Source organism: Gobio gobio, assembly GCF_949357685.1.
Source record: "Gobio gobio genome assembly, chromosome: 13".
Taxonomy (NCBI): domain Eukaryota; kingdom Metazoa; phylum Chordata; class Actinopteri; order Cypriniformes; family Gobionidae; genus Gobio; species Gobio gobio.
The window spans coordinates 52,934,218-52,951,000 of NC_137106.1; the positions used below are offsets into that span (position 1 = coordinate 52,934,218).

The 16,783-nt window shown below is 36.8% G+C and overlaps 1 protein-coding gene across 1 annotated transcript; it reads right to left on the reverse strand.

Annotated features, from left to right (window-relative positions):
* lrrc74a (leucine rich repeat containing 74A) lies at positions 1 to 14,694 on the reverse strand (the record flags this gene model as incomplete). Its single annotated transcript, XM_079832792.1, has 12 exons — positions 1 to 571; positions 3,983 to 4,068; positions 6,271 to 6,375; positions 6,477 to 6,620; positions 7,417 to 7,512; positions 9,271 to 9,465; positions 9,912 to 9,997; positions 11,177 to 11,258; positions 11,638 to 11,687; positions 14,025 to 14,118; positions 14,201 to 14,308; positions 14,386 to 14,694. 12 exons carry the CDS (start codon positions 14,692 to 14,694, stop codon positions 1 to 3), a joined length of 1,926 nt encoding a protein of 641 aa, XP_079688918.1.
* Positions 14,695 to 16,783: the final 2,089 nt, after the last annotated feature.

Genomic DNA, 16,783 nt, shown 5'->3' on the forward strand with positions numbered 1-16,783 from the left:
TCATTTTGCCATTTCATCTTTTCTTTTCTTGGTCTTCTTCTTCTTCCCTTTACCCTTTGCTTTGCCGGAGGGCTCAGTGTTTAACGCTGGCCTGGATCTGGTCAGGTTAGCGGTGGGGCTGAGTTTACTGCTGGCCACACTTGGGTTGGACGTGGAGTGCAGTCCTTGGGCAGAAGTGGGCTTGCGGCTCGATGGCTTAGGGATGCTGGCGAAGAGGTTTGGCTGTGAATATGAGCGCATGTCTGGTGATCCCGAGGGGTTCCCTATCAAGGGAAGGTGCACATGCTCGCTGTTCATGTTGTTGACAGAGTAGCGGCTGCTGTTGGACATGATTATATGGTGCCAGGAGCTGAGCGGCGTGGCGGAGAAGTGCTGGGGGCCGCTGGAGTCCTCTTTGGCGGCCCCTGGAGATATTATCATGGAGCTCCGTGGAGTGACGGCCTCTACGGCGCTCTCAAAGGTTTTGAGGATCCTGTCGCTCTTCTGCTTCTCCTTCTTCTGCCGCGACTCCACTTTACGCAGTTGGCGCCGGTGGTCTCGCATCATCTGTTTCCTGGTGTCCGCCAGGCCTCTGTGGGGTCGCAAGGCAATAGGTCAGCAAAGTGCATTGAGAAGGGAAAGTGGTCTATAGTTCTATGCTAATTCTAGGCTTAATGCACAGATTCAATCTCTTGACCATAGCTGTTTTACTGACTTATGACTTGTATTGATATCTGGGTTTACATAAATCTCCCGCTTAAACGGAAGATTCCATTGGCTTTTCACATTGACCCTCAAGATTTGAGTGGTTTGGACATTGGTCAGATGAAAGGTATGGGTGAGACCTAGAAGGCAGGAGTGGTGGGATTAAAGGGTTAGTTCACCCAAAAATTAAAATTCTGTCATTAATTACTTACCCTCATGTGGTTGGACACCCGTCAGACCTCCGTTCATCTTCGGAACACAACTGAAGATATTTTAGTGTAAATCTGATGCTCTGAAAGGCCTCCATTGGCTCAATGCACTTTACACTCTCAAGACCGTTAAAAGACACTAAAGACGTCGTTACAAAGTCCATCTCACTACAGTGATTCTACAATAACTTTATGAAGACGAGAATAGTTTTTGTGCGCAAAAAAACCCTAAATAACGACTTATATAGTGATGACGATTTCAAAACGCCCTCATGAAGCTTCGAAGCGTTATGAATCAGTGAGTCGATTCAGCGGTTTGGATCGCCAAATTTCAGCAGTTTGGCGGTTTAACACGCGATCCGAATCATGATTCGACTCACTGATTCAGAACGCTTCGAAGCTTCATGATGCCGTGTTTTGAAATCGTCATCACTATATAAGTCGTTATTTAGGGTTTTTTTGCGCACAGAAACTATTCTCGTCTTCATAAAGTTATTGTAGAGCCGCTGTAGTGAGATGGACTTTGTAACGACGTCTTTAGTGTCTTTTAAGGGTCTTGAGAGTGTAAAGTTGAGCCAATGGAGGCCTTTCAGAGCATCAGATTTACCCTAAAATATCTTCATTTGTGTCTGAAGATGAACGGAGGTCTGACGGGTGTCCAACCACATGAGAGTCAGTAATTAATGAAAGAATTTTCATTTTTGGGTGAACTAACCCTTTAAGTCGACACATTTGACGACAGGCAATCATGGGTTTAAAATATCAGCCTCAACGAGAAGCTTTGAGTTTTGTGCAAGTGTCTGCTTCATAAGGACAACTTGTCAAGAAAAGCAATCCCTGTGCGCAAATGTCTCTCATTATCACACACTGGGGAATCGGATATACATGTTAAGACGTAGGCTGGATGTTCACTTATCGGAAATACAGACCCATGCTGGAAAATGAGTGAGAATGCGCACAGGATAATTACGAGCTACAAGCAAAATAAGGGGAAAAATGTCACATTTAAGATTCTCACAATTCGACTCTGTTGCTGTGTCCGAAAACGCTCACTTGTTTACTGATTCTCTAATTGCCTATAAAGTGCATGGCAGTTGAGTGCACTATAATCAAGGAATGAAGGAAATGAAGCGAGGGACACCATGATGAACACCTAATCATCATGTGTGTTTAGCGCCATCACTCGACAACAGCTTTTTTTTCACGACTAAAATTAGGCTAGGTAGAAACGTTGATACTCATCAAGTCATCGTTAAATTGGACTGATTTGGACGATCACGCTAAAAGTGTGCAGTTTTAATAAGGGGATTTTAAGGCTTTGTGTCGGGAGAAAATACATTTAGTGTGTAACAACTGCAATTTTGTCTTATTTCTGACCCTGTTTGGATATAAAGTAAATGGAGTCGAGGAGTCCAAAAAAGGACTACAAAAAACCTGGACTCGAACACCCCTAATTATACACACACACACACACTACCCCTAAACCTACCCATCACACACACACACACACACACACACACACACACACACACACACACACACACACACACACACACACACACACACACACACACACACACACACACACACACACACACACACAAACACTAAACCTACCCATCGCACACACACACACACACAAACACTAAACCTACCCATCACATACACACACACACACACACACACACACACACACACACACACACACACACACACACACACACACACACACACACACACACACACACACACACACACACACACACACACACACACACACACACACACACACACACACTACCCCTAAACCTACCCATCACACACACACACACACACATGTAGTGTTTTCATCTTTTATGGGGACTTTCCATAGGCGTAATGGTTTTTATACCGTACATACCGTATATCCTATCCCCCTACACTGCCCCTGCCCCTAAACCTAACCCTCACAGGAGACATTCTGCAATTTTACATTTTCAAAAAACATCACTTAGTCTGATTTATAAGATGTTTTCCTCATGGGGACCTAAAAATGTCCCCACAAGGATGAGGATTTCGGATATTGCTATCTTTGTGGGGACATTTTGTCCCCATAACGTGATGATTACCAGTCCACACACACACACACACACACACACACACACACACACACACACACACACACACACACACACACACACACACACACACACACACACACACACACACACACACACACACACACACACACACACACACAAACACTAAACCTACCCATCGCACACACACACACACACACAAACACTAAACCTACCCATCACATACACACACACACACACACACACACACACTACCCCTAAACCTACCCATCTCACACACACACACACACACACACACACACTACCCCTAAACCTACCCATCACACACACACACACACACAAACACTAAACCTACCCATCGCACACACACACACACACACACACACAAACACTAAACCTACCCATCACATACACACACACACACACACACTACCCATAAACCTACCCATCTCTCACACACTACCCCTAAACCTACCTATCACACACACACACACACACACACACACATGCATTTGCTTGGCTGTAGTATAGGTCATAAACCACACCCTCTCCATGTAATCGAATTGGATGTTCGAAAATGTAATTACACTTCAAATATTGTTTTTCTGAAGATGGTTTCTGCCATTTTTAGGTCGTTCTTATAACCCTGTACGGACCAATCACAGAGTCACTGACTGGGATTCCAGCACTTCTTGCATGTCTGGCGTGAGCTGGTTTTTTAGCGAGCACTCAACCCACATCACAGCTCCACCTCCTTTAATGAGGACACTCGAGGTTTGATGATGGCCCTGAAATGACGGTGATATAATAATATACCATCCAAACAACAGGTACAAACAAACTAAAGCCAGAGGAAATACACTTAACAGAGATGATTTATGACCTTCTTCAAGTGTGTGAACATGATCATAAAGTTGCAGTGTTGGTGAGAACGGTCCCGGTGCGATGCAGTTAATATGTAATGGCAGCATTATCTCAGTGTTTGTGTTAGATGGGTAAAAGAGAGTCCACCTGTAGTCCACTATGCCCGTTCGGTCTCTGTCCAGTCTCTGAATCAGCTCCTCGATCTGGAACCTCTCCAGTGGGATGCTGGATTGCTGTTAGGAGTGGCCACAAATAATAACACGTGTCATTTGATGCTCAGGGTTACACTACCAGACATCTGGACTCATCTACTCGTTCTCTAACTATTTCCCACCAGACAATAGAGAACATGCTCAGAACGCTCTGGAAAGGTTCTCTTAAAGTTACGAACTTTACTTGCCTTGTTTTAGAATAAATAAAATGGTGTAAAATACATTTCAGAGAAAGTTTTCAAAGTTGAAATTGCATGCATAGGCAAAAACAATGGGATTTATTTTTAATTCACCAATCAATTTTTAGGTTTCAGGATTTTTTTAACCAAACTTTGTTTAAAGATGATTCTGAACTATATGAGATATAACGAAATGCATTGTTATACCATTTTATTAAAAATGGCCATATTGGATTTTCCCATTCAATACACGGCATCTAATTTGCATTTCAATGTGTTCTTGGAGCAACATGAAATGAAAATAGAAGTGTAATAATGGGAGGAATAATTGGCAACATTTTCATAATAATATCTAATATTTCATAGGAATATTATGTAATTTCTCCAGAATGCTCCAGATTTGGCGTCTCTACAGTGCACATTTATGAAATCAATGCCCGGTTCTGTAACAGAAAGTCATATTTTGATTAGAAACCCCGTAACGTTTTCCTGAGATGTTGATTTATAACAAACTTTATCCGATTTAAATTATAATTACAAAACATGATCATATTTCCATAAGAGTGCTAAACATTAATGTCAGCCATTTTAAAGACCAAGGAGAAGTTGATGTCCTGGGGAAACCTCCAAACATTTGGCATCTCTGCAAAGCCCCGAATGTGCTCTTTACAGGACATGTGACAAGTATGATGTCAGAGAAATACACTAAGATATGATGACAAAAAGTTAAGGTATATCAGATGTTTTTTTACTTCATTACTTCACTCGCTCCCTCCAGTAAAAGTGCATACGCACGGTCTACAGTGTCCGTTCATTTTTTCTAAATCCTATTTCAATGGGAACGTTTATACATCAGGCCCCTCATTTATCAACAGTGCATAGAAAATGTTATATTTCATCCTACGACTGAAATGTAGAATGTGCCTAAATACAAGAAAATCTGTATTTATCAAACGTGCGCACACCGTTCTTACGCACATGAGTGAGCAATCATTGTTGATAAATTCCACATGTGTGTAAGTACCATGATCGTTCACGTTCTCTAGCATTCGGAAACGCCTCCAATGAACCACATATGGTGACGACACTTCCCTTTAAAATTCACGTGATTATGTTTTTCCTCACCGCAATAATGGCAAAGAAGAGGATCTTCACAAACACACAATGATGTTTAACCACAACAAATGTGCATAGCAAATGATTTGCATGTTAACAGAATGAAACCCTTTTCTATTTACATCATTAGATGCGTTGGTTGACGGTGCTTTTATAGCGATGTGGGTGCAGTCTATGGCTCTGATTATGTTTGGGAATAGCATGAAAGACCGCTTTTATTTCGGCTTGTTGAGGATTTCGATAAGGGAACTGGATGTAGGTTGGGTCCAACATTTGCCCCAGCTGTCTTTTATAGGATTTGACACCAATTACGCATCGAGTTTAAAACTACAAAAATGATAAATTGAGTGTTTTGTAATTAAAGGAAACTCATATGTGGATTGCTTAATGCATACTGTGACACTTTTAAATGCTTTTTATGTGTAGTATCGCTATTCTACCACTAGATTCTCTGTGCTCTGTGAGGTGTGTTTATATTTCCACACATTTCTACGTATAAGTACAAGTTGGTAGATCCCACACTCTACATGAAACTGTTCTCACACACTCACTACGCACAGATCTGTGTGTACGCACAGCTGATAAATGAGGGCCTTTAATAATGTTCTCATAATGTTAGCACAAAACATTTTAGTTGGATGTTTGTCTAACGTTTTTTTAAATGTTTCTAGTTTCAGAATGTTCAGAAACAAAAGTAATGTTTGCAAAATGAGGAAACGATTCCCTTAGCATTCAATGTTGCCATAACCTAATGGGAACGTTAGCAAAATGTTCTTAGAACATATTTTTGTTCGCTGAGGTGATGTTGAACAAATAAAAACATCATAAAATGTCTTCTTTATTGTCTAGATTGCTCACTCTGGACATTTATTAAGCAAGTTCATGGATTTGACTTGAAAATGGGGCTTTTAAAGACGCAGGTCACTACCTGAACGGCTTTTCGGAAGTCTACGACAGGAACACGCATTGTCCCATCCTTGTCGATGTTACGGAAGAAGTCCCACAGGCGAAGCTTGCGCTGATCAAGGTAATCCTTCAAAAAGACAATTCAACAAGTGCAAAGCCATCAGACTTGATAATAACTTAATAATACTTGAGCTGTTTTAGTTCCCATGAGTGTAGTAGAGTGTAGACCTGAATGACTTTCATGGGGTCGATGCGTTTCCGAGGCTTTTTGGCGATAAAGCCCCCAACGCCTCCATACTGCACCTCCAGACTGGGATGTTCCTGACAGATCAGCTCTAAGAGCTGCACGAAGTTCTCATTCACCAGCACGTTCTACAGCACAATAAACACATGTGCAAAGAAAACACACTTTACTCCAATGCTGCACGGAAAAAACTCTAGTGTTAAATTAACATCACAGTGTCAATCACACTCAAGAGTGTTAATGTGTTAAAATAAGAGTGTTAAAGTAACACTGAAGTAGAAGTTAATGAAATAATTAACTGATTAATTGAGTGATGATTGACCATTATAGACGATACCTGATTATTACAAGCAGAATCACCAAAGGAGAACATCAAAATGTTTAAAGTCGCCATTATGGTGATCAGTTTTTGCTTTAGTTGGGATCTTGACCCTTGACATTTTAACATTAGATTTTGTTTGGGTTGTTTAAACAGCTAGACAAGCAAAGAGAAAATTTGATCCAACAGTTTTTGCTGTGTGGATTGTACTGTTATATTGAGTTGACCAGTGGTTTTTAACCTTTTGGGTCGTGACTATATACAACTAAGCACCGCTAGAAAAAAGGACAAAACACTTCCTGTATGTGATTTGAAAGGTCATATGTCCAATTAAACTTTTACACAAATACAAATTTAGTTTATTTTTCTTTATGCCTTCATCTTTTACATTATTTAAATGTACTGTACTGTTAATTCGCCTAATGAACCTCACAGCTGTTGAAGTGTATGCCTTACACTTAAAAAAAATACATAATTATGCACACTGATTGGTCTATGCAGGTTATGGTCACTTTAATCAATTCCAGTACATTTTGTGGCATAAGCTGCCTCTGCCCTTAAAAAAGAGTCCCGAAGCAAAAGCAGTTGCTAAACACGGCACTCACACATATGTTGATCTCCTCAATGGCAGTTTTTGGTGTGTTCTTGACTACATTGACCAAAGTAAGAGCCCCCTCTACTGTCAGAGAGTTATACGCCAGCTGTAAGGAAACAATCATCCGTTTATCACTATGTGTAGCTTTAGTACAATGTGAAGTACACTGCCAAAAAAAAAATATTTGGTTACACTTTATTTTAAGCTGTCATTGTTACAGTTTAATTATATATTTAAGCACCAACTATTATATAGTAACTTCATTTACTTACTATAGTTGGGTTTGGTTTAGGGTTAGTTGCATATCATTTAATTTATTCATAGTTCATAGTTATTACTACACTGTAAAACCCAACAAGTTCAGCTAACTCATTTCATTTGCGATTGCGACACAGCGGTTACCGCAAACCATTTAAGTTTATAAAAAACAATAGTTATGAGTACTCTCCCCCACTAAAACAAGGGTATTTCTTAATTTACAATTAAACTTTACACTGCATTCAAATACTTTATATAGCTGATATAACTTCCCTATATTAAGGAAAAACAGCTGAAATGACAAACTTTAAATGAACTCGGAGTGCTTGCAGTTACCGCTAGCTCACAATAGCACACACAAAGTTAAATCCAGTAAGTTAAGCTAACTCCTTAAATTTGATGACACTGATTACCTTAATTCTTTTTCATTTTAGAAAACAATAGTTATGAGTATTTTTAACTTATTTCAATTGAGTTCACTAAAAGAAGACACTCATTGCAGCCAAGATATTAAGTGATTAAATAAGTGATGATTGAGCATTAGTGATGAACACCTGATGATGATGAGAAGAATCTCTAATGGACAGAGAAACACAAGAACCACAACTGACTTCAGCCACAGCTTTAGATGAACTCAACTGAAGATAAAAGAAGACATTACATCTCTGAAGATCTCATCAGAGGAGAATTTAAACAACTCCACAAACGGCATTACCAGCTTCACACATTACTAACCAGACTGACTTTATATCTGTAGAATAGTTTCATTGTCACCATTATGGTGTTCAGTTTCTGCTTTAGTTGGGCTCTTGACCCTTGACTCTTTAACATTAGTTTTTATCTGTCTTCTTTATCTGTGTGTTTATAAAGCATATTTGTTATGGTAAGGAATGCCAAGAGAAAATGTGATTAGGTGATGTTGGCTATTCATTGATGTTGGTATAATCAACATTTCACGAGTTTGTGTGCCCATATAATCTTAGCTAAAGTGGTAAACAGATTTGGCTTGCTGTCTGCTATAGAGGGGCTCGGAGAGGATATTCTACCCAAGCTCCGATTGCCCCCCTATAACAGGCAAAATTGTACAAAAGGAGGAGCAGGGGAGGAGGAGGGATGCTGCAGGAACTAAAAATGGGAAGAGGTAAGCTGCTGGTTTTATACCTTGGTATTAATTGGAAGATTAGATGGGCGTACTCCTCCCGAAATTACGTTTAATAACTTCACGTATAGTTGCCAAATCCCTGATCTCATTCAGAGTCTTCAGAGATGTAATGTCTTATTTTATCTTCAGTTGATTTCATCTAAAGCTCTGACTGCAGTCAGCTGTTGTTCTTGTGTTTCTCTGTCCTTCAGAGATTCTGCTCGTTATCATCGTATTCATCACTAATGTTCAATCATCACTTAATGAATCACTTAACAATACAATTATTATCAAATTATCATGCTGGGAACTTTCAGTCATTGTGTCCACACACCGGTAATATTTGAGTGCAGTGAACTAATTTTTATTTAGTACATATAACTGTTAGGTTTTACAGTGTACTTGTGCAACATTTAAAGCGGTGCATTGAATCTAATCAGTATTCTAGAGCCTAAAGGTGCCCACCTGCAGCACTCTGAGAGTGTCGTTAGCCTCCAGCCCCTTGCACAGCAGGCTCGCACCTTCATCAGTGATGCGGTTGTTGTTGAGGTCCAGGTGCACCAGCGTGTTGTTGAACTTCAGGGCTTCACCCAGAGCTAGAGCACCCTCGTTCCCAAAGCCGTTCCATGAGAGGTTTAAGTGCTTCAAAGTCGTGTTCACCTGATGAGAGGGAAATCTCGTTTCAGGATTTGCACAATGTGACACTGAAAGCATGCAATCCTGCGTGAAAAAAAACTATAGGGTTTGAAATAAACTTCTTTGTCCTGTATTTAAAAACATCCACATGCCGAGGAGTAGAGGCGGCACAATTACAACCATCATTCTATAATCACACACACTTTGAAGTGGTGCTAACCGCAGTGGAAAACCAAAGCGAGCCGAGCTTGTGCCATGCAATGGAAAAGCGCTATACAATAGAGCGTAATCGCTACACTAGTCTTGACAAAACATAGTGTTGAAAAGGTCTTAGACTCAACGTTCCATATTTGCATTGAAAAAGTTTTGTGATTGAAGTGATATTGCACAGAAATGCACTCATTTGTGACAGAACATATCAAAATGTAACAGAATGTGTCCATTGGTAGGGCCCTAAACACTGTCCGTACCTTTAGTCCAGCACAGAAGGCCACAGCTCCCTTCATTCGCAGATGATTCCAGCTCAGATCCAGAACTTCTAAACCGTCATTGTTTGCTGCATGAACACACATGTACTGTAGTTATTGTGCTTTCTGTCATTGTGTTGTGAAGTTTAAAGGTGTCATGAACTGGCTTTTTAAATTTTGAGGTCAACTTATGACGTTTGTGTGGTTTTTACAATCAGAAACATCATAATGAAGAAGAAACGCTGAAGAATCTCTGAAGAACGGTCGGTTTTGAGCGGCGTGCCGCACTGAAGACTTGAAAGTAAACGCCCACGGCTAGGATTGGATAAGATTTGCATATTTAATGAGCTTCAGCTCCCCTCAGTACATGTGGGGATTGTTTTGAAAGCGTCTGGAGAAACGCTCACAGGACTCGAAAAATATCTTTATCAAACAAACATAATGATTCATCTCTCATCCACCCGCGATTGATTGGAATGATATATTTTTATTACTTGGCCTGCCCGATCAGTGAATAACCGCGACCCATACACACACACACACACATGCGCGCGTGCAAGAAAGGAATGTTATTTCACTATTAAAGATAGCCCGTCGGCAGGCCGGTGATACGTTTTGGTAGCATGTCTGAGAACCACATAGCCCCGGGACGTTGGGCTTTGCGAGCCCTGGCCCATAACCTTACAAGTCCAAGTCTGATCCCGAATGAACCAATAACAGCTTCTCCATCCTGTGACCGCGTGCTAAGGTATGTAATCAATAGATATCAAACGATCTGTAACAATGCAATACTAACACATATAAAAACCTGTTTTACTCACTTATTAGTGTGTTGCAGCGTTCCTGACGGATCCAGAAGCACAGCATTGTGTTTTAATCTCAATATGTCTGCAAATCCAGTCTCCACCTGTGGCTTGTTTACAAACGAATCCGCGGTTAAATGAAGCGAACAAACGCGCAGTGTCTTACGCACGTGAGCTAAAACCGGTATGTTTATTGCTCGGTAGCGCGACCCGTTTAGCGCCATGAGTCGGTGGGCGGGGCTTGAGGCGGAGCTTCTGCATTCTATGACGTCAGTGGTCGACATATTCTGAGATCTCTCGTTTTCTGGGTCTGGTGTCAATAAAAGCTTTTCTTTGACTAACAAGGACGTTTTCAGCTCTGAAACTTGCAGGATATTCTTATATCACAATGAACTTTAATATATCAAAGGCTCAAAGGAAAGTTGATTTCTCAGTTCATCACCCCTTTAATTCTCTCTTATGTACCTATCATCTGACCCAGATGTTCTCCGCCTCTCCCAGAGAACTGATTGTGGCTCAGATCCAGCTCTTTGACTCTGTAGTTGCTCTGAAAAGATACCAATGAGATGTTTCACACAGTTTATTCTGTATTTGTGCCTCCTACCATCTCCTAACATCTGCTCTAAGCCTCTGATTGGTCTCTATTTACCCACTTCTTAAAGGTACAGTGTGTAATTTGTGCACCAATAGCACAAAGCATTGATGCATTGAGCTAACACAAACTAACAATGAGCACTATATTGTTTCCAGCATTTATTCATCTTTATTAATGTTACCGAAATAACTTTTATATTAGAATGGCTTTATTAGAAGTGCAAAGAAAACACACATGCACAAACTTGAAGTGTTTCTTTTTGAGATCTAGTGTCACAGAGATGAATGGGGGACAAATGGGTTTGTTTGGTGCCATTGATGTTTATACTCACTGAAAACGCCTCTGCAAACCATTTGCCATCATCTTCAGTAAATTTATTCCCTGTGAACGCAAACATTATGGTCTGTCAGTGTGAATCAGGTTCACTGTGAGCATGTCTGGTCCTGTGGAAGCCCATTTCTGCCACATTAGACACAAAATCATGCTTTGGTAAATCATAATTATGACATAAAAGTTCAAATTATGACTTATGTCAATTATGAGCTATTATGTCAAATTTATGAATTATGAATTAATATGTCCGTTTCACTTTTTATCTCATAATTATGAATTATGACGTAATAATGTTGACAACTTATCTCAGAATTATGAATTAGTATGTCAGTTTAACTTTTTCTCTCATAATTTACTTTTTATGTCAATATTGGCTTAATATGTTACAATTTCTACTTTTTATCTGATATGTATGACTTATGAGATAAAAAGTCAAAATTGACAAACTATGACTTGGTATGTCATAATTGAGTTTCTCATAATTATGAATTAATATGTCAGTTTCACTTTTTCTCTCATAATTATGAGCTAGTATGTCATCATTTCAACTCTCTCATAATTATGACTGACAGTCTGTCAAATTTGAATTTTCCACATAATTATGACGTAATAATTTTGATAATCTTTTTATCTTAAAATTATGACTCATAATTTAACTTAATAATTTACCATTTCTACTTTTTATTTGATATTTATGACTTATGAGATAACTAAAAATTGACAAACTATGACGTGCTATGTCATAATTGAGTTTCTCATAATTATGACATGTCAAATTTTGATTTTTTTCTCATAATTATGAATTAATATGTCAGTTTCACTTTTTATCATGTAAGTATGACTTGTAAGAATTATGAGCTAGTATGTCATAATTTCAACTATTTCATAATTATGACTGACAGTATGTCAAATTTGACATTATAATTTTGACTTTTTATTTATAATTTATTTTTATTTATTATTTATATTTATTTATATACAGGATTATAAATTGTCAGTTTCACTTTTTATCTTGTAATTATGACTCATAATATTGACTTAATATGTTACAATTTCTAACATCTGATATTTATGACTTAATTATGAGATTAAAAAATGTAAATTGACAAACTATGACTCGGTATGTCATAATTGAGTTTCTCATAATTATGAATTAGAATGTCAGTTTTACCTTTTCTGTCATAATTATGACTTTGTATGTCAAATTAGAATGTTTATCTTAAAATTATGACTTATGTCAGAATTTTGACCTCATAATTGTGAATTAGTATGTCAGTTTTATGTTTTCTCTCATAATCATGAGCTAGTATGTCAATTTCGAATATCTCATAATTATGAGAGTATGTTAAATTGGACTTTTTATGTCAAAATTATGACTCATAATATTGACTTAATATGTTACAATTTCTAAATAAAAACTATAAAAACTAAAAACTGACTAATAAAACTATGACTTGGTATGTCATAATTGAGTTACTCATAAATATGAATTTATATGACCACTTTTTTATCTCATAATTTTGACTTATGTCAGAATTTCGAATTAGTATATCAGTTTCACGTATTCTCATAATTATGAATAAATATGTCAGTTTCACGTTTTCTCTCATAATTATGAGCTAGTTTCACATTTTAATTTTTATCTATTAATTATGACTTGTGTCAGAATTTCGAATTAGTATATCAGTTTCACGTATTCTCATAATTATGAATTGGTATATCAGTTTGACTTTTTCTGTCAGAATTATGAATTAGTATGTCAGTTTTACCTTTTCTCTCATACTTATGACTTTGTATGTCAAATTTGAATGTTTATCTCAAAATTATGACTTTTGTCAGAATTTTGACCTCATAATTGTGAATTAGTATATCAGTTTTATGTTTTCTCTCATAATCATGAGCTAGTATGTCAATTTCAAATATCTCACAATTATGACAGTATGTCAAATAGGACTTTTTATCTCATAATTATGACTTTTTTGGTCAAAATTATGACTCATAATATTGACTTAATATGTAACAATTTCTAAATAAAAACTATAAAAACTAAAAACTGACTAATAAAACTATGACTTGGTATGTCATAATTGAGTTACTCATAAATATGAATTTATATGACCACTTTTTTATCTCATAATTTTGACTTATGTCAGAATTTCGAATTAGTATATCAGTTTCACGTATTCTCATAATTATGAATTAATATGTCAGTTTCACGTTTTCTCTCATATTTATGAATCAGTATGTCAGTTTCACGTTTTCTCTCATAATTGACTTTTTATGTCAGAATTTTGACTTTTTCATCTCGTAATTATTTCCTAAAGCATGATTTTTTTTCTCTTACTGGACAGAAATGGGCTTCCATATTGTGCACTTAAGAAATACCTGCAAGTTTTAATGATTTAATGGAAATGTTTTCCAGGAGCATTTTGGCCACACACTGGGCTCCGGCGGCCTGAAGGTGATTGTCGGAGAGATTCTGCAAGACGTCAGGTGTCACATGTCAACACTTCGCCTCCCTCTAGGGGACACATTTATTGCAGCCGTTGAATGAGACGTACCAGGTTCTGAATGGTGAAGTTGGCCCTCAGCATCTCCATGAGATATCTGGCCCCTTCGGCCTGGAGGAAGTTATCCGCTAACTCCAGTGTTGTGGTGTGCATGTCTGTCTGCACACACACACACACACACACACACACATCAGCCACACACACACACACACACACATCAGGAACATCTGTCTTACCACGAGTGCGATCGCCAGCGCTTTCCCTCCCAAAGGCCCGAGCCCATGGTGGTTGAGGTTAATGGTGACACAGCCCAGGTTCCTGAGGAAGAATCTGACCGGAATGACCCGCACCAGTTTACAGGCCTGCAGGTAAAGCTGCTCAGTGGACAGATCCTGCCGGACGACGGGCTTCAGCTCTGAGACGGGACACACACACACATCTTCAATCTCCTCCTCCTCCTCCTCCTCCAGGAGCAGCTGGTGTGGATCTTCATGCCGGCTCAGGCTGAGGGAGTCCAGAGAGAGGCTGAGGCCATCGTCCTTCATCTTCTTCACTCGCTGGGATGGCGTCTGTAGGCAGGTCTGGTGTTGGAGCGGGTTTGTGTCTTAGCAACCGGTGTATATGTGACACCTGCACTACTGCTGGAATCCGGCTGTGACTGAAGAGACACATTAAAAATGCATGTCAGAGACGCTCAGGGAGAGACTCACATTCCTGCAGATGATCGCATGCTGAATTTACACACTTCAAAACTAGCAGAGTCAGTCACAACTCTTTCTTAAAAGGAATCGCCATTGGACAAAATAAATGCAAGCTATTTTATAATTTAGTTTTGATAACATTGACAATGATGGCCTACTACCTTGGAAAAGCCTTATCAAATGCCTTTTTGTATGCATGTAAAATAAAAACTACAAAAATGCATGAAATGTAAAAAAAACATAAACGTAAGAAAAAACATAAAATGTAAAAAAAACAAAAAAAAAACACATAAAATGTAAAAAAAAAACAAAAATAAATAAATGTAAAAAACAAACAAAAATACATAAATGCAAAAAAACTAATAAAAATGCATGAAATGTAAAAAATACATAAATATAAAAAACAAACAAAAAATACATAAATGTAAAAAACAAACAAAAATACATAAATGTAAAAAAACTAATAAAAATGCATGAAATGTAAAAAATACATAAATATAAAAAACAAACAAAAAATACATAAATGTAAAAAACAAACAAAAATACATAAATGTAAAAAATACATAAATGTACAAAATACATAAATGTTAAAAAACAAACAAAAATACATAAATGTAAAAAACAAACAAAAATACATAAATGTAAAAAACAAACAAAAATACATAAATGTAAAAAATACATAAATATAAAAAATACATAAATGTAAAAAATACATAAATGTTAAAAAACAAACAAAATTTATGAAATGTAAAAAATACATAAATGTAAAAAACAAACAAAAATACATAAATGTAAAAAATACATAAATGTAAAAAATACATAAATGTAAAAAATACATAAATGTTAAAAAACAAACAAAATGCATGAAATGTAAAAAATACATCAATGTAAAAAACAAACAAAAATACATAAATGTAAAAAACAAACAAAAATACATAAATGTAAAAAAACAAATAAAAATGCATGAAATGTAAAAAATACATAACTATAAAAAACAAACAAAAAAATGCATAGATGTAAAAAATACATAAATGTAAAAAACAAAAAAAATACATAAATGTAAAAAATACATAAATGAAAAAAACAAAAATACATAAATGTAAAAAATACATAAATGTAAAAATACAAACAAAAATATACATAAATGTAAAAAATACATAATAGTAAAAAACAAAAAATACATAAATGTAAAAAATACATAAAGGTAAAAATACAAACAAAAATATACATAAATGTAAAAAGTTCATAAATGTAAAAAAAAGAAAAAAGAAAAACAAACAAATGTTTTGATCTGAGCATGAACATTTTTGTGATTCTATCAGTTTTGAGGATTTGTTTGTCAACACTTTCCAATAATTAAAGAATGAATCTCACAAATGTTCATCCTCAGATCAAAACATTTGTGCCTTTTTTACATTTATGGATTTGAAATGAACAATTTATAAATGCATACATGTAAAAAAAAGCATAAATGTAAAATAAATAAATAAAAAAAAAGAATCTATAAATGTAAAAAATGCATAAAAAACAATCCATAAATGTAAAAAAAAAAATGCATAAATGTTTTGTTCTGAGCGTGGACATTTTTGTGATTTATTCCATATTTCACAATTTTGAGGATTTTGTTTGTCAGCTCTTTCCCAGGACTGAAACCATCTTTTCAGTTGTGTGCTGTAACAGCATTCAGTGGCTAATAACTCCATTATCAAACGTTTTTATGTATTTACTAATAACACATGGGGTGACACTGTGTACAATACAATACTATTTATTATTTAGCTTTTATGAAATCATTCATTACAACAATTATATTCAGGCACACCATATATAAAAAGGACACAGCAAATAGACAATAAATGAAAAATATTTATTCTTTTAAACAATAACACGCCAGGCTGCGCGTCTGTTGGCCGTGACGTCACCCCGTCGTGTT